Source organism: Pogona vitticeps, chromosome 3 (genome assembly GCF_051106095.1).
Source record: "Pogona vitticeps strain Pit_001003342236 chromosome 3, PviZW2.1, whole genome shotgun sequence".
NCBI classification, from domain to species: Eukaryota; Metazoa; Chordata; class Lepidosauria; order Squamata; family Agamidae; genus Pogona; species Pogona vitticeps.
In genome coordinates, this window is record NC_135785.1 from 85027135 (window position 1) to 85050060 (window position 22926).

At 41.2% G+C, this 22926-nt stretch overlaps 1 protein-coding gene across 1 annotated transcript; it reads right to left on the minus strand.

The window, feature by feature from the left end:
• Positions 1 to 5835: 5835 nt before the first annotated feature.
• On the minus strand, positions 5836 to 21212 carry LOC110083107 (lysosomal acid lipase/cholesteryl ester hydrolase). Its single transcript, XM_078390261.1, is given in 10 exon segments — positions 5836 to 6081; positions 8042 to 8107; positions 10234 to 10305; positions 10847 to 10993; positions 14765 to 14859; positions 14862 to 14900; positions 17208 to 17317; positions 18943 to 19141; positions 19948 to 20065; positions 21162 to 21212. Coding segments are annotated over 10 exon segments (1131 nt in total). The 3' UTR covers positions 5836 to 5847.
• Between the last annotated feature and the right edge of the window lie 1714 nt (positions 21213 to 22926).

Consider the following 22926-nt stretch of genomic DNA (forward strand, 5'->3'; position numbering starts at 1 on the left):
GCAGTGGTCACTAACCTTTTCCCAACCGCGTACCAGTTGGGGGTATGTGGTGCACCCACAGGGGGGTGGAGCTCTTGCATGCATGCAAACATCATGCTTACAGGGGGCAGAATGTGCTCGTGTGCATGCATGCAACAGCGCTTGTGGGGGAAACACACACACATGAGCACAGTGGATGCAGGGGAAGAATACGCTCACGCACATGCACATGACAGGCACTTGTGGGGGGCCACTAATGGGGGTAGGAAATCTGTGTCCACAGCCCAGTCCTGGATAGGTTGCAGACCGCTGCCAGGTCACGGACTGGGGGTTGGGGACCTCTGGTCTACAGCAGAGGTCCCCAACCCCCGGTCCACGGCCCGGTGCCAGTCTGTGCCCTGAGCTGGACCGAGCCACCAAGACAGACCCCCCGGCTCTCAACTCACACCCACACAGCCTTTTTGCACCTGCGCGCACGCTCCAGCATACCTGTGCAAGCACCACATCACCACTTGTGTATCCGTGCTCAGAGAAGTGCCACACTGTCATTTGTGCATGTGGACGAGTTTGTGTGCACAAACGGAAGTGCAGCACTCGCACGGGCACACATGCGCTCGAGAGAGCGCTTGTTCACACATGCGCACAAGCGCGGGGGGTGCCGTTCTTCTACTCAAACCCGTTCACAGAGTGACACCGCACAAGCAAAAATCCCAGAAGCCAACTCCTCTTGTGGGCCTATGGCTAACCCAGCCCGGTATCTCCCCCAGACAATAAACACACTGCACACTTTAAACTGGAAGTAAAATGTCACAACTATATTAATAAAATTCCAGCCCCAGTTCCCATGGCTAAGCATTGGGGATCCATTTCCATTGTGAGGCCTGAGTGCATCACCGATGTAGCATCCCCAGACCCCTCTGGAAAATGACCTGGGGTGGCAGTTCCTCAGAGACCACGTGGGTGAATGCCACTCCGTGGCTCTCTGTCCCCCAAGGGCAAGGCCAAAGCCCTGCCCCCCCAAGCTGGGGTGACCCTGGTCCTTGCCCCTTACCCCCCCCAAAGGGAGGGGGTTCAGCGATAATGGCAGGCACGACCCTGCCTGCCTCCTATCATCCCCCGGATCCATCCCCAATGCTCCCAAACTGCCAGCAAAGCTGTGATGTGGATACAAAATGAGCTGCAATAACAAACCGCCCATCAAACATAAACCATTCTTAACCTCCACAACTCTTAACTGTACCAAGCATGGTGTAGGTGGGGAGGGTTAACTCTGCTGAGGCCTCCATAAGCCCTCGCAGGGGAGCGCCCCCCCTTTTACCCGGGGGTGTGAGGCCGGCCCCGCCCCTGGTCACACCAGCCAATCCCTGGCTGCGAGCACGACCCTTAACCCTGCCGTCATTCTCCCGAGCTCCCTTGCGGCCTCCCATATGGCAGCCATCATTACAGAGCCATGGGAGAGTGTGGCCATTGCTCTGGCCACAATGCAGGAGCCAGGTTTTTTCATCAAATTAACCTCTTCTCACTGAATAGTCAGGGCTGTTTTTCAAAAAGAGTGAGGCATAATGAGTAGAAGAGGCATCCTTTTTCCTGATGGTGAAGTCGGCATGAGGTTGTGCTGGCTTTTTGAACAGAAGCACAATATACCACCGAAGGTTTATTGTATTTTATAGTAATTGAATATCCTGGCTTTTTCTACACGTGTTCTACACACATATTTTAAAGGATATTTCCCTCATGTACAAGTACTCTATGCTAGAGGATTCCAGAAGATGAGTACCCTTGTTACTGGGAGAGGACAGCTGAAATGAGAACAGCTGGGATGTGGCTATAGTCCCTTTGTGGCAAAATATTTTGAAGGGCTGTTTTGGATTTAATGAAATGGTGAAGCAAAGGTGAGAGTAGGTGCAACATGCACAATGGAGTAACATGCACACACACCCTATAAGCTCTTGGGTAAACGCCTTTTGCCATTCCTATCTGGCAAATTGGAATGCAGGTTGGAAAGCTTTGTTCCAATTTCCAAACCCTTTCCTTGAGCTAGGCAATCGGGGGGGGGGGGGGGAAGCTGTATAGGACAAAAACATATGATGAGGATGTGTAATCTCCAGGCTTAAGAGGAAGGTACTTCAAAATGCCAGATGCAGGGAAGAGCTATCAGGAGACAGGTACCTAGTTGTTTCATATGCTCCCAGAGGCATCTGGTGGGGCCACTGTGAGATACTGGAAGCTGGACTAGATTGGTCCTTGGTCTGATCCAGCAGGACTCTTCTGATGTTCTTATGAATATGGAGCTTTGTATGGAGAATTGCTGCACCAAGTGTTGTCCATTTATTTTGCTAATAAGTGTATTGTTTACTCTGCTGACTAATGTATAGAATTATAGAAAAATGAAGTTGGAAGGGGCCTACAAGACCATCAAGTCCAACCCCCTGCTCAACGCAGGAATACAATCAAAGCATATCTGCCAGGTGATTATCTAAGTTTGTCTTGAATGCCTCCAGTGTTGGAGCACACACCAGCTCCTGACGTAACTGGTTCCACTGTTGTACTGCTCTAACAGTTAGGAAGTTTGTACATAGTTCTGCTGTACATATTTTGTAAATACACTGCTAGTGAAGGAAGCTACTGTCTTTACAAATCTCTTTTGCTGTTGACCTGGGAGACTAGCTTGTCTCGGACCCATCTCCACACCCCAAATTTCTGACAGATATGAGATCTGGATTTTAGCTCTGAACCAATATTTTTGTTTAGCTCAAGTAGTGAGTTCATTAGGTTAAGATGGTGTGTAAAAAAGAGATTCCACTTCACTATATGCACATTTTTATTGGTTATAAAAATAACACCTGTTTCAGCTAATAACTTGGAACATGTCCATGGTCAACTCAGTGAGTTCCTCAAGCAGTGTAATATTTCGTACTAACCAATCAGAAGTGTGAAATATACAGCATCTCTAAAAAATGTAGGAACAAGTGATATCTTTATTGGACCATTAAATAAAATAACAAAATAAAAAACAGTGCGCTTTCCATGATAATTCATCTTCCTCAGACTCTGTACCACGTTCTCATGGGTAGCTCTAACATTATATGTTTATATGAAAGTCCCAAAGTTCATGGCAACTGTTGGGGGGCAGATGTAGCCTCTTAGATGGAGATAGCTGTGGGCTGCAGTCAGCAAGATGCTTGTGGGAGGAGGGTGTAACTTCAGTCCCTTCTTCAGCCAGTGCTGAACCAATTTTCCCATCATGCAATGATTCTATTGTTTGTGTGGTCACCAGAAAGCAGAGCGAACCAAACTGCCCCCAAGTAGACTAAACAGTGATCTAAATGCCCATCTGATCGCATATTGACTCACTCCATTTCCAGTCTTGCATCCCAATTGATTGGGATGACAATAGAAGGAGCCAAACCAAAACAGAAACAGAGACTCAAAGCAAGAATATATCACAGCGTTTCCTGCTATTGATGGCTTCCACTGATAACATCCACTTTCCCCACACTCTGCATTGACTTCCAGTCAGTACCACTGGAGGACCTTCTTAGAACAACCTTCTGAGAGTGGTCCTTTGCACATGTCAACCAGCCAATAGCTACTGAAGTTCTCATTGATGCAGGTCACCAGGGGTAGTTGCTTGCAACACACTCCATGCAATCAGAATCTTCATCTGCTCTTCCCTTGCTCTTCTCCTGAGAGGGGAATGGTACAGAACTTCTCTTACAGCCAAACAGATAACACCAGAAGAAGACTTGTAAGTAAGATAGAGTAGCTGGACCTTGCCTTCTTGCTTCCAGAACCTCAGCCGTTCCCTCATTTGGACATTGGATATATTCACCAAGAATTTAATCTATTGTTTTTAGAATTAACCCTGCTTTCCTTTCTCTCAGTGAATTTCTGGAATTTATCCATCAGGGAGTCTAGGATGATATTTAGATGACTGTGAGATTATGAGGATTGTCAGCTGCCATTCTGGAAGAATTTGTACACAATCAACTTCTGACAGTGAGAAACTGAAAAAGTGCCAAAGAAGTTCCTGCATTGTAAGATTAACCGCATACAGTGGTGCCTTGACTTACGAACATCCTGACATGCGATCATTTCGAGTTACGACCAGCTCCAGCCACAAAAGTTTGCTTCTACTTGCGACCAGAGCGTTGAGTTATGAACAGAAAAAGGCAGGGGGGAAAAAACAAGGATTTCAAATTGCTAACCATTAGTGGCAAAGAGGCTACTTGTTTGTAGCTCTTACACCCCAGCAGTTAGAGAGTGTGCGTTTGAAGGAGGCTTCAGACTGCCTGGTAAGGTAAGGTGCTGTTTTCTGCTTTTTACTGTTCTGTTTGCAACATGGGTTTGGACTGGGGGGTTATGTTTCTGTGCTGTGATGGGTCTTGGGGGGTTTGTTTGTTTGTTTGGTTTTTTTCTCGTTTCTGATGGGTCTTGCAGGGTTTGTTTGGTTTGGGTTTTTTTTCCCCCATTTCCATTGGGTCTTGCAGGGTTCGTTTGCTTTTTGGGGGTTTTCCCCCCATTTCCGATGGATCTAGTGGGGTTTGTCTGCTTTTTTCTTTGCTTTTTTGCATTTCTGAAGGCTCTCGCATGGGTTTTTTTGCTTTTCTTTTCTTTTTCCTTCAGCCAGAATGGATTTATTGCATTTCGGATTGGTCTTGCAGTGGTGGGGGGTTTTTTGGTGATTTTTTTTCCCTTCAGCCGGAACAGATTAATTGCATTTCAGTCCATTTCTATGGGAAATAGTGCTTCAACTTAGGGCCATTTCGACCGGAGTTACATAACAAATTAAGTTCATAAGTCAAGGCACCAATGTAGTTACTTTCACAGCATACGAAAACGGAAGAAGCAAAACTGTAGCAAACAAAGAGGCGATGAGGAATGGATAGAGGCCCCATAACGACTGTATATTTTTGCCCTTCTTGGCTTCTGGTAAGTAGATAATTCCTCAACTTCCTCCTGTCTGTTGTTATTAGGGATGGACAGTCAGAGAGGTGTCTTGTTTCCATGGTCACTATCGGCACACCTAAACATGTGGAAGATAGCTTTAAGGCTTCTGTAAACAAGCCTAGGTTTCTTTGTTTCATTCTGCCCTATCCTGAATATCTTGGTATAATAAATGTATGTTTTCCCTCTCATCTTACTATGAGAGTTCAAGGGAATTACTCCTAGGTAACAGCCTTATCTAGGGAGTGGTGCTGCGCTTGTCCCAGCTCCTGCCAACCTAGCAGTTCGGAAGGATGTAAAAGTGCAAGTAGATGAATAGGTACCACCACAGTGGAATAGTAATGGCATTCCATGTCTAGTCGTGCTGACCACGTGACTACGGAAACTGTCTATGGACAAACGTTGGCTCCATGGCTTGGAAACGGGGATGAGCACCGCCCCCTAGAGTCGGACACGACTGGACAAATTGTCAAGGTGAACCTTTACCTTTAACAGCCTTAAGCGCTTAGTACTATAACCAGTACAACTTTTCATCAGGCAAAATGCTGAAACTTTCTTATATATTGTTACTTTTGTAGTCACTGGGTGTGTACAAACTCACTACCTAGGTGTGATCTGGACCACAGCCAGTGCTTTGTAGTCTTCTGATAATTTTTCTATACAAAAGGAAAACAACATTCTGATCAACCAGCTGTGGGGCAGGGGGAGATCATTGTGATCATGTGAGGGATAGATTAGGGGAAATGGAAAACCTGAGGACTGTTGAGTTAAAGCTCAGAAGAACCAGAAGGAAGAGGGGAACACCCCTGCCATACTTTGCACATCCCTGCATAGGCTGCCCTCACCATGACCCACCACCAGTAGGGTGAATTCAAATATACATTAAAAAGGGATGTATTGGCTGCCCCTTGTAGGACAGCTTTATTTGAACTTTTGCATCAGACAAAGCATATCAGTATACAGGCTTTCAGGGGCATCCAGACCCCAGATAAAATCCAGATGTTGCCAGCTGGGAATATTCTTATAGAAAACCAAGTGAGTGATTCGGGGAAGCAACAGTTTGATATCCTTCTTATCTTCAATAATGTCTTTTCCACCACTCCACACAGCTGTTGGCACAGCCATATCTTCTATCCTATAAAATGGAGGGGTGCTCTGTGGAAGAAATAAAAAAGGAACATGAAAATGTGCCAGCTGGACAGCTCAGTGAGTTACGTCCCTACTGTGTCACAGGAGAAGAGCCAGCCTGTATAGCCTGGGTCAAACTGCACAGTCCCAAGGCACACCCAGAGGAAGGAAATGGTAAACCACTTTTAAGTATTCTATATCTAGAAAATGCTGGGGGAAAAGGCCATGCGTCAGATTTGACTTAATGGTGTGGAATTATAATTAAGAGTGTTCACTTAATCTTTTATTTTTTAGGAATTTTCCCTATTTTTGGCTCAACCTAAATAATGTTTTCCTTTCAACATCCTTTTTCACATCTTCTCCTCCTTGGTGATTTGAATATTTGTATTGATACTCTGCTTCTGTGCATATATTGATTTTCATTCTCATATTGTCTCACATTTCAAATTTTGTTCAGCATTCTCTCTCCCTCTCCCTCTCCCTCTCCCTCCCTCCCTCTCTCTCTCTCTGTCTCTATCTCTCTCTTTTATGTTGTTGTTGCCAGTGTCAAAGAACTGGAAATCAGCAATTTTTCCATCAAGTCACACAGTACCTCCTTATCTACCTTCTTTCTCTACCTGCCCACATTTGCTATATATACTAGCCATACTCGGACATTCCTTACAAGGATTAATTTTAATCTATAAAGGGGGAAAACAGACTACAGTATCCCACACCTTCCCCATTTTAGACCTTCTGTGGAAAACTGAAGAGAAGAACAATCTCTGTGTGTGTACTCTTATTTTTCAGGTTTTCCTAAAAATGTGGAGAGCTCCCAGAGACAGTAACTGCCCATCCTACTTGCTACATAATGGAAAGAATCCTGTTGGCATAGCTCCACATGTGTAAGGCCGTTGACATCATCATCAACAGCCTGTTATCTTTAATTGAAAGTTTCCTATTCCCTCTTTAGGTTCCAGGACTCCAGAGAGATCACTTTTAATGTGGGGGCCTCAGCCAAAAATCATTGCCACCAGTCCCTGAATACTGAATAGTATAGATGTTCTAAAACATCTATACCTCGTCTTCAACATGAGTTGGCTACTTTGGTTCTCTTTTTCCACTTTCTTTACCAATGGCCTCAAATTCTTCCAAATCAACTCCAACATTTTGTTAATTAACTTCTGTTATTCATCTTGTATTAACCCTTCCTCTTGTGAAACTTGTATTATTTCTATTACTACTACTTAGGACTGGATTAAGACATGCCAGAGCTCTAAGATATGACATTTTTCCAAGGCCTGATAGTATTATCCCCCCCAGCTATGGGGATTTAAGGAAAATACTTTTGAGACTTTAAAATGTAGTATAAATCTCACACTGCTCATTCTTCCCAGTGCTTCTTGATTTTGACTTTTCTTAATGTTCTACAGTTTTTGCAGCTGATTCTCTTTCCTCATCTGAATACAAAACATGCTCTTTTTATCTAGTTCCCTCTCTTTTTCCAACAATTGCTGCCTCTATTATTTCTATTCTCCCATCAATGGGCAATATTAATCATCAGTCTTCTTTTAATGCCAAAAATTAATATTTTTGTGTCATCTCTAATTTTTTTCTCCTTTTTTTCCTCTCGGTTCGCATGTTTCCTTTAACTAGTCTCTTCTCTTTTTAATATATCATGTTCTACAATTACAGTTTCTCTTCTGAAACTGTTATTCACACTTTCACTCTACTGTTTGGGCTGAAATTATTTATAAATACATAATTTCTTTAAAAGAGTGGGGGGACAACTTCTTTAAATCAACATGGACCGTAGGGAGCTTCAGAAACTGTGTTGTGGTGGGCGGTGGGAACAGAAAAAGAGTAAAGTCTGTGGCTGATGATATCATCAGTGTTATAGACACAGAGTTGTGTGATCAGGATTTTGGCCACTGTGTTTTCTCCCTGCAGTCAGAACTGCTCACTTAAATACTTGGCATATAATCATTACCCCTACCTCGTTCCTTACCATATTATATATTGCTTCATTCTTAGATCCATAGTCAAAATATTTGAATTCTTTTGATTTAGCAATCTGAAAAGCAAGAAAAACAATAAAACTAAAGGTAAATTTTCAAAATATTTCTTTCAAATTGATAATGTAAATGTATACATCAAAACTAGATATTTGAATTACCAGAATGCTTTCTCTTCTTGCAACCCCCCCCCCCACAAAAAGCCTTGTCACATGGTAGAGTTGGTCGGTATGTTGTGGAAGTACCACATTTACATTGAATGGAAAATCTCGTTAACATAGTAATGTGGGATTGCATTGCTGGCACAAGTAGGGATCTCCACAAATAAAAGATACCCTCCACTTGTGCAATGGCAATGTTTGCACTAGCAGCCTGATCCTACATTATTAAGCTGCTAGAACTTTCTACTTACCAGAGTCCCAACAGGATACTGGCCTTTACCTGTAGCCCTCCTTTGTAGAGGAATATTGAACAACAAAGATGTAGCATTCAATCCTTGTTATGCAAAATAAGTCATGCATTATTCAGATTCTATACTAATGTGTTTGAGAGGCGAAGCCGAAAAGAGATGTTAAAAGGCGGAGCCTGAGTCAGTTAAAGTGAGTCAGAGTCAGAGTGAGAGTTTGGTGAGTCAGGGAGAGGGGGGGAACAGATAGAGAGTGATAAGATTGGTTAAGAAAAAAGGTAGAGAAGGCAGCAATGATATTGTAAGAGAAAAGTATGTACCGAGAGCACAGTTAACAATTTGCTTGTGTACAATGATTATCTGAAGGACTTCTGTTATTATTAAATCTGATTCACTTCAATAAATAGGTTCTGTTTGAATTCACAAGACAAGTGTCCCGACCAACATTATTTATATTGTGGATTGAGGTAATCCACTGGTGTCAGTGAGAGGAAAACGCAATGTGAGCCTTTGTGAGGGCCAAACACGCAGGTGCCACAAAGGTGAATGCCAGAAAAGACTTTCTGCTTCAAACAGTACACCTTCCTCTTTCTTATGTACAAAGAATATCCATAGGAAATTATCCCCAAAACCATTTTTCTCCATACCTTCCTAGCCCACAGTACAGCCAAACTGCAACACAGAGTGTTTAATTCAAGGACAGACCTACCTCGTCCCTCATATATTGTTATTCAATATATGAATACAGTGGTGCCTCCCAGAACGGTCGCTCCGTAGAGCGACGAATCCGCGCAACGGTGCCGTTTTTGCGATCGCAAAAGCGATCGCAAAACGGCACCTAGATAGGGCACAATTCACAGAGCGAAGGTCGGTAAGCGGTTCGCTTACTGACCTTCGTTTTGCGACCGGCCAATCAGCTGGTCGGCAGGTCCAAAATGGCCGCCGCGCGACCCCAAAATGGCCGCACGCAGGGTTTTCGCGCCCTTGGTAAGCGAGGGGAGGGCGTGAAAACGCTGCCAGAACAGCTGAAATGGCTGCACACAGCGTTTTCGCGCCCTCCCCTCACTTACCAAGGGCGCGAAAACCCTGCGGCCGGCCATTTCGGCTGTTCCAGCAGCCATTTTGGACACGCCGGACAGCTGATCGCAGCCATTTTCGTGCCCTCGTTCAGCGAGGGGAGGGCACAAAAATGGCTGCCAGCCGCTCGGAAGCATCATTGAAGGGTGAGTATTCAGCCCAATTGGAACGCATTAAACACTGTTTAATGCATTCCAATTGGTTTTCTTGCCCTGTTCAACTATGCTTTCGCACAGCGAGGGTTAATCCGGAACGGATTAACCTCGCTGTGCGAGGCACCACTGTATATTGCTCTGAATGCTATTTTTTTGGCGGATAATTTTATTTGAGAGTCAAAAGGATTCTTAAAATGACAACTCTTAGTGTGAAGGCAAAAAGTGAAAAAAAGAAGCCACTGGCAATGGTGCGGCTAATAAATAAATAAATAAATAAATAAATAAATAAATAAATAAATTCAGGACTATGAGATGTTTTGATGAAAACTTTTAAAAAATCTTTTTCTTTCAACAACAGTATATTTGAAAAATACTCTAAAAAGGATGTAGAAATCACAGAGAGAGAGAGAGACAGACAGACAGACAGACAGACGTGCACACAACCCAGAAACTGATTTCTCATTTAAATGTCAAGCACTGACTTGTTCAAAACAATATTTCAAAATATTTGAAAAGTTGGGGGGAGGGGAGTAGTTGTGATCCCTACCTGACCCCAATGAATTATTGTTTTTACAGAAGAATAATCAGGATAGATGCCAAAATACACATCAGCTCGACTCTGGAAGAAAATAGGGAGAAGGAAAAAATATATATATTTACAGTTAGTTTTCTGGAACGTTTTCAAGGAAGGAATGGATCGATGAATATTTTTATTTTACACTCTAACAGGTCCTGCTCATGTTCTAATTCAAGGTTCAGCAACTTCTGCAGACCTCCTGAATGTAACAGCTCCAGAAAAAAAGTAAAACTAATGCTGGACCTTAGTTTTTCTCCAGGTTGCCAAAAAAAATTTTCCTCATAAAAGAGGAATTTAATTTACTGCCTCATTTACAGAGTTCTTTAGAACTTCTTTTGGTTTAATTTCTGAACTTTCCATTACATGAGTAGCGAAACGTTTCAGCCGAACATGAAAGAAGTCCAGTTGCCATGACTCAGCTTTCAGATAACCACACCTGGATGACTGAGAATCTTCACAGATTTCCACTACATAGCTAGGTGGCCAAGAGTGTGGCATTTTTTCCATGACATATCTTCTCATTATTCTGCAGCTTTCCTGACTAAATTTTAAAAAAACTTAAATAAATAAAGAATCTACATACCACGTTTAGGTTTTTCTCATTATATCCTGCGCATATAAAAATGATGTGGAGACAAAGCTTGTCAATTATGGCATAGCTGCACAACTTGGCATTCAAGAGTTTCAGTCTGTTACTCACAGGACAGAATTCTTTGTTGCCCCATATAAGCTGTTTGAAAAAAAATAAAACAGACAGAGATAATATAGGTGAGTTTGTTTAAAACCAAGATGGAGAATCGGTGACCTCTCATGTATAACAATTCTCCCAAGTACAGTACAGAAGTTCTATCCTGCAAAGCCAACATTCATGAAAGAAAGGGGGTATATGCTACTATCTGGTTCGACAGAGGCTTTGGCTTCTTTCTCATGTTTTTCCTGTGCCCCAATCCCAATAGCTGGCTTTCCATTTCCATTTCCCTTAATCTATCCTTCGGACAATCACAATAATCTTCCACCTGCTTTGAAGATTAGAATATGGGTTTCCTTCTGGAAAGGTCTTGGAAAACTCATCAGAAGGCAACAAGGCACTGGCTTACAGTACAAATCACTACCTAGGCAGTGAGGCTATAGACAGCCTGCATCTATGAAAATAAGTGCCTAGCCCCCCAACCATTTGTATCATTTCTTCCTCCCCCCTTTAAAATATCAATATATAGTTACGTGGTATATATACCACTGTGCCCATTCACATGAATTTCAGTTCAGTTGGAACATTTCTTGCCATTTGTACTGGTTCTGTAGCCTACATGTAAATCAATTCATTTTCTGTCCTGTTTCTGCGTTCCTGCTACAGTACTCTGATTTTTTAATCATAAGTACATATTGCTAAAGTGGCAAATACATGCCATTTTCCTGTCACTTCCAGCTGTTAGTCAATGTACCACTTGATGGGATAGGCACCAGATAAATGTAGGGTAGCATTAAGAAGAACTTCAATTGTTGAAAAGCTAGGAGAGAAACTGACTGTAAACCATACAAAAGCGGGATTAAGGGTACAATAGGGAAGACATTGGCTAAGTGATACTTCAGTAAACTGTTGTGGAGAAAAATATTTTGTAAAGTAAGCAATTTACTACTAAGTATTTAAAAAAATTCAAAAATAAAAGAATACAAGTGCAGTGGCCATGTAGTGGCCATGATGCCCAAAATTGCGACCCATTCACAATATAAATAAATTGACAGCAATGTTCACACAATCACCAAAATGAAAAGGACTGAAGTGATACAGGGATCGGATCATTTTTAAAAGGCCATGTGGCGAGGTGGGAAAAAATCAGTTGGCTGGCCACCTTGCTGCCAGATGGGCAGTATATAAATCAAATAAATAAATCTTTGTTACCCTTGAGTAGGGTTGCCAGATACACGGGTACTAAAAGGAGGACATAGAAAGACAAAAAGGAGGACAAAGGAGGACATATTGAATGTTTCATTTGAATCGTTCCAGGTTAAACCTACAATCAATACAATTTTATTACAATAGCTGCCAATAAATGTCTCTTAGTGAACCGACCAAGAAACAGTCATGTTAAAAAATAAAAATAAATTCAATGGAGGCTTTTTTTCCCAAAATACCGGGAGTGGGCGGGCAGGTGGGGGTGGGGAAAGCCAGGGGGAAGGTGGTCCTTCCATCTCTCCCCCTCCCATCCAAAATTATAACATAAAATATACAAAAGCCTGACATTTTAAAGGTTTTTATCTTTGCCTACCTGACGGAGGACATTAGGCTAAAAAGGAGGACATGTCCTCCTTTTGCCTGACATCTGGCAACCCTACCCTTGAGTTATGTGAACAGAATTTTATAGAATGATTTAAATAATGGCAGAGTCAATATAAATGGGGTTCTTTTGGCACATGTGACTGCACCCTAACTGGATCTAAGAAAGTGTTAGTATTTTTGCTAGCAAAACGAGCTCAGTAGTGTTATGAGAGGAAGCCTGTTATCTAGGAACAATTCCCTTGAATTCTCATAGTAAAGTGAGAGGAAAAAATATACATTTAATGCACAAAGAAATCCATCCAGGATGGGACAGAATAAACCAAAACAAAGCTAGAATTATTTACAGAAGCTTCAAGTTCTTGCTGTAACTACAGGCTTATAACTGAAATGTATTTTTCTGATTTAAGTACTTGTCTGCAACTTAAGTTTAATTTTCATATTAACTTCATACTTCAGATGATTTTTACAATTTTTAACAAATTGTAACTGTAGCTTTCCTTAGCTGCAAAAATGGTTTTCTGTTAAAGCCCTTAAAAATGAACTCTCTTGTAAGTGATTGCATGATTGGATTTCTGCATAACTGAAGTAACATGCCTGCAGGAAAAGGTACATGTTTTCACATTTTATTTTTCATGCATACATAGACCATAGAAACAATTAGATAAATAAAGATTGTAAATTAGACAAGCTGATGCTGTGGATGTAGATGTCTTAAAAAGTGTTATTTTACTAGGGTGAAACAGTGGCTTGTTCTTATCCTGTGAAGAGAGATGAAGTATTTAAACTTCATATCTCTTTATACTTTTATAGACATTGATACAATTGGTAAGATTATCTGGTTTCATACTGAAGAAGTAACCCCATAAGGGGAAAATGTCAGCTTTAGTGAACTCTTATAAATTATAAAAATAAAATTAAAATGTATAGTGTTTTGAGGGCTTTATATTTCACACATATGACCTTAACACTAGGATTTGCTTCCATGTTAGCAAGTGTGCTGATATTTATTTATGTTGTTGTTAGTTAGTTACAGTGGGGTCTTGACTTGAGAACTTAATCCGTATTGGAAGGCAGTTCTCAAGTCAAAAGTTCTCAGGTCAAATCTGCATTTCCCATAGGAATGCATTGAAAACCATTTGATCCGTATCTGCTCTTTTCCGTCCATAGAAACTAATGGGAAGCTGCTATTCTGCCTTCGACCACTAGAGGGGGATATTTTGTTTCTTTTTTTCTTAGGTCAAGAAAGGTTCAGGGAAAGCAGGGAAAAGACAGTCCAGGCAGTACAAGTACCAGGCAGTCTGAAGACTGTCTCCCAATCCAGTCTCTAAACACTGGGAGGAGTGAGGAAGCAGACAGGCACCCTTTTCACTGCCCAACAGTTAACTGAAAGTTCAAATTTTGCACTTTCCCTGCCTCCCACATGGGTTTTTTTCACTTCTTAACTCAAATCTAAGTATGTAAGTCAAGTCAATATTTTCCTATGAGAGCGGTTCTTAAGTCAAAATGTTCTTAACTCAAGCCGTTCTTAAGTCAAGACCCCACTGTATTTTCATTTCTATACAGCTTTTCTTCAAATAAGGCATCTCACAAATTATTAAAAAGTAAATTGGCTAAAATGCAATAAATTATTACATTAAAAACAAATAAACACGTAATAGCTTCTTAAAACATTTGTTAAGAACAGTTAGAGACACCTTAGAATACATTAAAACACACATAAAATATTAAAAATGCCCAGCACCCAAAATCAAAACTCTTTCCTGCCCAATTATTTGTTAAAAGGCTGAAAGGGTGGTGGAAGTGATAGAAGGTGAGGCACTCTCGCCTTGCTCCATGAACCACATTGACTCTGAAAGATTTGGGACAATGCTTCGCAACCTTCTGTTGCCAGACGCCCTTGGACTACAACTCCCAGAAATCCTGGTCAGCACAGCTAGAGGCTTCTGGGAATTTTAGTCTAAGGACATATGGGGACCCAAGGTTGGGAAACATTGCTTTAGGATGTTTAAGAGCATCAGTAAATGCTTGAAATTATATTAAGAGTACGCCAGTTACTAATTGAGCTTTAAAAGAAACAATTGCTGATCAGCCGTCATACACCTCTTAATTCATCCAGTACTCATTTGATTGACTAAAATGTGGGTGAAAAGGAGGACTGTGTGACTCTGAACATGTACAAGAAAAAAGACTGTAATGTGATAATAAACATATATTAATACATACTCTTATGAGTCCTTCAGGGAGACTGAGGAGTACTGAAAGAGGCCCCTTCATGCCCACAAATGTGTAGCCAGGAGCAAGACACATGAGGAGCTTAACTTTTTAGCAAGTTGTGGCATGACTGTAAAAGTAATGAAACCTGTGGAAAAGGAAGCATTTTGTACATAACAGTTGTGGGTTTTTTAACTGTAGGCCTCTGTATTGAAGTCATTATTTTCATTGACATTTTGACTGCTTTTATCTCTTTTGGAGAGTTTAGAGATCAAAACAGAAATACCAACACTTGCATCACTGGCCCTATGTACACTCTCTGTGATAATGTGTTTTTTCAGTTTTCTATTCAGAAGCCTTTATTTCACTCCACCCTGATGCCTATTTGTCTTAAAAGAGAGGCCATCTTTGATTCAGGTGAGAAACTGCGGCCCTTTGGATGTTTTTAGACTGCTGCTCCCATAATCTCAGTACATGGAGGCTCAGCCTGACATAAGGTTGCCAGATGTCAGGCAAAAGGAGGACATGTCCTCCTTTTTAGCCTAATGTCCTCCATCAGGCAGGCAAAGATAAAAACCTTTAAAATGTCAGGCTTTTGTATATTTTATGTTATAATTTTGGATGGGAGGGGGAGAGGTGGAAGGCCTCCCCTCCCCCTATCTTTCCCTCGCGCCCTCCTGCCGCGGCGGTGACTGCTCGGTGATCTGCCATGCCCACCGAGACCTCGTGGAGCCCAGAAAGGCAGCGCAAGTGGAGCGCCACCTGCCGAGCCAGGCAGGAGCAAGCAGTGCCCGAGCACATTGATGAGAAGGCAAGCACTTGGACTGTGTGTGTTCAAAGTCCCTTTCAGGGACTCCAACTCCCACACTCCCCAACCTCAAACTTATGACCCTCTGGGGAGGGGAGGCTGGCTTGTTCGGTTTTGCCCGACGCCACTTTCCCCCTGCCTGAGCTGCAGCCTTGTTTGGGCATCCAGGTTAGCAAAGCTGCCTCTGAGCCTGTGTAGAGTGCGAGTGCCTGGGGGATCCCGCAGCCGGGCTGGGGTGGGTTTGGGTACAATTGGCTGTTTAAATAATGTTTTTTGGTATTTTTTTTAAAAAGCCTCCATTGAACTTATTTTTATTTTTTAACATGACTGTTTCTTGGTCGGTTCACTAAGAGACATTTATTGGCAGCTATTGTAATAAAATTGTATTGATTGCAGGTTTAATCCAGAACAATTCAAATGAAACGTTCAATATGTCCTCCTTTGCCCTCTTTTTTTTTGTCTTTCTATGTCCTCCTTTTGCTACCCATGTATCTGGCAACCCTAGCCTGACAGGAACAGCAGGTGAAAATATATATTGTTGTTGTTGTTGTTGTTCTAAGAGCATTGGTAACACAAGGCCTGTGCAGACTGTAGGATACAATGATTTAGATCCATCCTTTGTTCATCCATCCCACATATGGAGATGACTCACCATCCTCTGACTTCAATATATATAATGACTGAATATATTTATTATGTTCATATACATTTCATATATAATATACTGACTATATGAAAAAAACATAAACTAATGAATTACTCCTCTCTCCACTCCTAGAGTCCTAATGCTGGAATACAGTGGGGTCTCTACTTAAGAACTTAATCCGTATTGGAAGGTGGTTCTCAAGTTGAAAAGTTCTTATGTTGAATCTGCATTTCCCATAGGAATGCATTGAAAACCATTTAATCCGTATCTGCTCTTTTCCGTCCATAGAAACTACAGTGGAACCTCTACTTAAGAACTTAATCCGTTTTGGAATGGTGTTCTTAAGTTGAAACGTTCTTAAGTTGAAGCAAAATTTCCCATAGGAATGGACTGAAAACCAATTAATCCGTTCTGGCTGTTTTTTTGTTATGTAGAGGTGCGTTCGTACATTGAAGCATTAGTTCCCATAGGAACTAATGCAAAGCTGGTTAATACGTACTCTACCACTAGGGGGAGAATTTTTTTTAACCTAAGATGACCTAAGGTTAAAAAAAGAGCAGGAAAGGTTTTTTTTTTCCTGTTCTTATCTTGGATTTCTGTTCTCAAGTAGAAGCAAAATTTAGCAAATGGAGCTGTTCTTAAGTTGGATTGTTCTTAAGTAGGGACGTTCTTAAGTAGAGACCCCACTGTATGTATATATTATATATGTTCACTTATTTCATTCTTGCAGGGGAGTTTGAAAATTGCTTCGCTGTTTAAAAACATATTTATACTCTTGTTCTCATGTAGGAACAAATAATCTCACAGTGGACGCCCCCCTTTTTTTGAATGGCACATCTCAGTGTGACAAGATATATTTCCTAATGAAGGAAGAGATCCCGGAAGGTAAACATGGCTTAAGATCTTGGTTATATCCATAGGCTGAATTGCAGCAACTTTGTCAGTCATTCCCACAAAACTAAACAAGGAAAAAAATGCTGCATTTGTACTTCTTAGCATACCCAATGAAGCACCCTGAGAGTGGCCAATAATATACAATCCTTCTTGATGAGTCTTCTGCAAGATAAAGTTTATGGTTGCTGGAAGGTCATAAATTGCCATTTCATGAAAACTGCAATATATAAAGACAAAAACAATTTAAAACATTCCTACACATTCGGCTACATCAGTATACAGCCTTCTTCAATCTACTGCCCTCCATATATGTTGGACTACAACTCTCATTTTCCCCAATCAGCATAGCCATTATTGTGCCGTGTACAGATCACTAAACAAGATCTGAAAGTTCTCCTCCAGCACATTCCAACGCTCAGTGAATCATTTAAATGGCAACGAATTTAGTACTTTCTCTGTGGTTGTCCAACAAGAAGGAAAAGCCAAAGATTTGTTCATGAAAGAGAAAGAGCATCATGTCGTGTGACTCCAGGGACAAAAATATGCTTCCTGGACTCATGTGACATTAGCTCAGAAATCAGCAAAGTTCCTTTCCCCTCAAACTGGAAATACCTCTGAGTTTTTGCTCAAGACAAGAGTGCACAATGTTTAAGGCTTGGGGGCTGTACTTGAATTCCAAAATCCCACCAGAGGCTTCCATCCTTCCATCCACTGTCATTGCAACTGAATTAGCTACTGTGGGAACAGAAACCATCCCCCCCCCCCGACCAAAAAAAGGAAATTCAAGAAAGCCAAGTGGCTGTCCAACAAGGCCTTACAAATAGCAGAGAAGAGAAGGGAAACAAAATGCAAGGGAGATAGCGAAGGTTACAGAAAATTGAATGCTGAGAGACATTGAATGCTGAGCAAGGAGAGACGAGGGGAACCTTTACCTTTACTTAAGGAATTAATGAAAATATAATAATCATTGGGTTTGTGGTCTAAAATATTGTTTGGACATTTGCCCAGCACATCCCACTGTTTTTGGCATGAATTTTTATTAAGAGATCCCTCTTCTGGCCTGTTCCATTACATTCTGACTTTTACCTCAGTCCTGTGCTACCTCTGTATGTCTCCACAATGCTTCAGAAAGGGAAAAACACAAAGCCATTTTGTGCACATTGCAGAAACTGGAATTTTAAAACTACATCTCATCTCACTCCTGCCCAATAGGGGCAAATCTAGGGGAGGGCTGAACAAATCCTAAACAGACTCATTTGGCAGGTTGAAGTAGCTTGTCTCATCAAGAAGAAATAAATAAGAAATAAACAATTATTCTCACATCCCTAATATATAATTTTTTATCTAGTTCTCTAAAGCCAACATTCAGATTAAAAAAAACTTAAAAGCCAAGTTAAAAGTCTAACACTCATATTTTGAAATTATAATTTCCATAATCTTAATTTTGATCTTCTGAAGTATATGCCAATGGAAAGAGAACAAGGAAGGAATTGCTGATGCCAGCTTTCAAATGAAGTGCACAGCCTGGGAATAATGACCAGAAAGGACCTCTCTCCCATCTCTGCCAGACCTGTTTCTGAGAGTGGCAGGAAGAAGAAGAGAGTCTTCTCCAAGAGATCAGGTACAAGGTCTTGTTCTTTCTCTCTTTTAACATGACATGCATTCCGTTAAATTTTTGGAAAGAGCAAAACCAAGAACAATGCAGTCACAATCCACTTAGCCCCACCTTTCAAGAGCTCCCTTCAGCTACAAGGCAGGACTGCATAAAACTGTTACTGCTTTCAGGTATCACCCAGGACAAAACCCCAGCCATCCAAATGGCACATTGCCCTGGGAACCTACGTGAAATCCCAGAATTCTTCTTGATCAATGGTCAGATTCTGATGTTTTCTAGACCAGGTGGTCCCTCTGTTATTAATTATCCAGACATCATAGCCAGCATCTGCTAGAACAAATCCCAAGCTATTATTGGGAAGATTTGCAATAATTTCTCTACCCTCAATCACCAAACCAGGTACTAGCAGCACAGCAGGCCTCAGACCTGGAGAACAAAGAGAACATGGGTTAAACTAACGATAGGCATTCAGCTGAGACATCCACGTTTTTCATTATGGCTTCATTTGGTGGTCCCTGTTTGGAGGCTTCCACCTTTATTGAAATCGTGCAGTTTTCCTGAGACAGACACCACAGTAAATGTTGTTCTTTGAGGCTGGAGAGGAGACAATTTTGAAATAGGAATAAAATTATCCGCAAAGGCTTTCATGGCCGGGATTTAATGGTTGTTGTGGGTTTTTCGGGGTCTTTGGCCATGTTCTGAACGAAGAACAACCTTCAGAACATGGCCAAAGAGCCCGAAAAACCCACAACAACCAATAAAATTATCATTGGAAATGGGGCTACAAGTTCCATTGTTTTTGAGTGGTTGGGAACAAGAAGAAAAGGTAGTGGTCTTCATAGGTGACTCCCCCAGACACTCTGCATTGGCATAGGAACTTGACCAAAGAAGGAAGTAAAAATGGACTCACCTGTCCCCAAGAAATGAATCAGAGGAGAAAAATGAGGAGAAAATGGGATTAGTTTTCCACCACTTTTCCACCCCTTGTGAAGCAGCTTCTTACTGTCCCTTCTTTACTTCATTCATTGATATTCTGACATCCAGGCAGCATGATATGATAAGAAGTCAATATGCTTGTGATACAATGTCTATGTATTCATTGTTTTTTTTTAATAACATGAATTCTGATAAGGGCATTTTCCTATGCATAAGCAATAGGAGAAGAGGGGTTGTAGTATAAGCATCAGTCTCAGTCATTGATACAAAAACACTATGTTATGTTCCCAAGATACCTGGCTTCACAGGATTGTTTCTTCCATAAGGAATTCTATTTGCTGTCAAGTAATAGCCATCCTCTGTCAGGATTTGATACTCTTCACTGGGATACCCCCAATAATGGAGAATTTCATTCTGCAACAAGAACAGCAAAAGAAATTCTTGACAACAATGAGATGCTGAGAGGGAAACTGAAGCATTTAAGCTGCAGCCCTATGCTCACCTCAAAGCACATGCTGAATTCACTTGGGTTTACTCATGAGTAGACACAGGTGAGACAAAACTGTTAAATGCATTGAGGGAGCAATCCTATATATACTTTCCTAAAGGAATGTCAGTCTTGACTTGTTTTGTTTTTACACAGCAAAAGAGATAGCATGAACATTTTTCTTACTGCATGACAAGATACTATTTTTGCTAGCCATGGAGAGATTTTGCACATTTCTGAAAAATGCAATTGTTTTGCATTTCTGAAAAATGTGTATTATAGAAAATGTTGTGTTGCTTTCTTGCATGGAGTAGCAAACCTGGAAGCACTGAATGTGTTTGTATCTTTCTGATGAATCAGACTATATGTTTGCTTGCTGTACAGTATATGTCTGCTTGGAGACAAAGCACTAGTAGTACACAACTACCATTTTGCGCAAAACGTGGTTGAAGTGAGCATGCGCTGTTCCTCCCATACTGGAGAATTAGAGAGTTCTTGACAGGCTGCCTTGGTAAGAAATGAGACAACAGATTTCTGCACATCACTACGTACCTGAATAAAGTTCACTGAATTCAGTAGGTATGACTTTTAAGTAGAAATGAATATGATTGCACTGTATTTTTTTAAAGGATAGTTACTGTAGATCCCTCTTTTAGCACCTTGATTTCTAAGCCTGAATGTGTGCTTAATGCAGTAGGAACAATGTATCTGCAGGATCAGTTTCACTCATCCACTGCCTGAAAATAATAAATAAAATCCTCAGAAATAAATTTTCCAAGGTGTAATACCAGAACTGGCCACTAGATGGAACCAGAGACTATACTGTATACCAGTGGTGGTGAACCTTTTTGGGCTCATGTGCCCAAACTGGGGGGGGGGGGGGACAGCAGGCGGCGTTCCGCGGCAGAACCCGAAGTGGGGGTGGAGGAACCAGAAGTGGCAGTGGAAGGGGGAATCCCAGCACGGAGGTGCCTCAAGACCCCACTCCAGAACCGCTGCCAGCACCAGCGGCTCTGGATCTACCTTCCGAAGCACCAGCACCACGGCTCCAGCCGCCTTCTCAGGTTTGGCCATAATAGCACTGATCCCATGAATACGGGAGTGCTACTATATAGGGTTTGCATATCCATGGTTTCCTGCATCTGTAAGTGGGGGTCTTGGAACCAATCCCCTATGGATACCATGGCCCTACTGTATTCAGAAATGATTTCCACTCTCTGATATATCACCGTAAAACTTTGAAGGCAAAAGCCAGAAGAGTATAAAGAAAATGTGCAAGATTATTATTAAATTGGCTTACTGAGCTTAATATCTTCATTATTGTTTTTAATTCTATTATTTTTAATATTGTGAGCCGCATTGGGTCCCCTTATTGGGAGAAAGGAGGCCTATAAATAAAAAAAAACATGATTCTGAGTTTGCAATTCAACATGAGTGTTTTTACATACACACATGTACATGCGCTGGTCTAACTGGAGCTATCTTTCAAAAGTTTGATTATTTATTTATTTATTTATTTATTTATTTATTTATTTATTTATTTATTTATTTATTTATTTATTTATTTATTTATTTATTTATTTATTTATTTATTTGTATCCCACCCATCTGGTCTATGCGACCACTCTGAGCAGCTTCCAATATAATACAAACAATTAATAAAAAAACATAGTTACATAAATCTACAAATGAAAATGTGGAAACCAAGAAAATAGAGTAAAAATAAATTAAAAAGAAATGAGAAGAGAGAATCAAGTATTGACTGGAGGGAAGGCCTGAATAAACATCCATATTTTTACTTGGCTTTTAAAGATACCCAGTGTAGGGGCCGCACGAATCTCCAGAGGAAGGTTGTTCCAGAGGCAAAGAGCCACTGCCGAGAAGGCCCGATTTCTTGTCTTTTCCTTCCGGGCCTCTCTGGGCGTCAGGCCCCTCAGCCTCACCTCCTGACTTGCAAGGGTGATTCGGGTAGAGCTTGGTGGGAGTAGGCGTTCTGCCAAATATCGAGATCCTAAACCGTTTAGAGCTTTATAAGTAAGCATTAAAACTTTGAAGTTGATAGGGAAACAGATGTGAGACCAAGCTACACATTCACTATATTGTTGTTTTTAATGGAAACTTATATAGGCTGATCACCAAAGCAATTCTTCCACAAGCACAGGAAACTACTGTATTTGGGAATCTACTGTGTTTTCCTGTTTCATATAGTATTAACCACTTTTAGTAACAGTAAGAAAACAGTAGAGAAATGATTCTGAGCACCATTGGCTGGCAAGACAAGGGCTTAACATGAAGGGAAAAAGACAATGATTGCATTGAACTGTTGCTGTCACTGGCTGCTATCGCTAGTCCAAAAGAAAGAGAGAGAGGAGTGTCTAAATGAGTGGGTGAATGTTTGGGATGTCAAACAGGGATAGGTTTAGATTCTAGAAACAGGATTTTGAAGACAGACTAGCTTAGGAACAGATATAGATTTGAGCTGCTGTTGATGGGAAATGTGAGATTTGTACAACTGAAGGAGTTTGGATATGCTAAGTTCGTAAAAAGGTAGATACTCGTTTAGGTAGGTGAAAAAGCTGCATGAATTATCTACAACTTGTTTTTATTGTTATTATTTATAATCTGCTACCTGTACAACAAACAATTTTTATCAAACATACAGGCTGGCTGTTTGGCCATAGCTCAATGAAGGGTGAGAGGAAGGGAAAAAAATATTATATGAAATGGCTTCTGGGAAGCAGTGGCAGCAGTGCTACTGAACTGTTACTGAGTCCTAACAAAAGGCTGA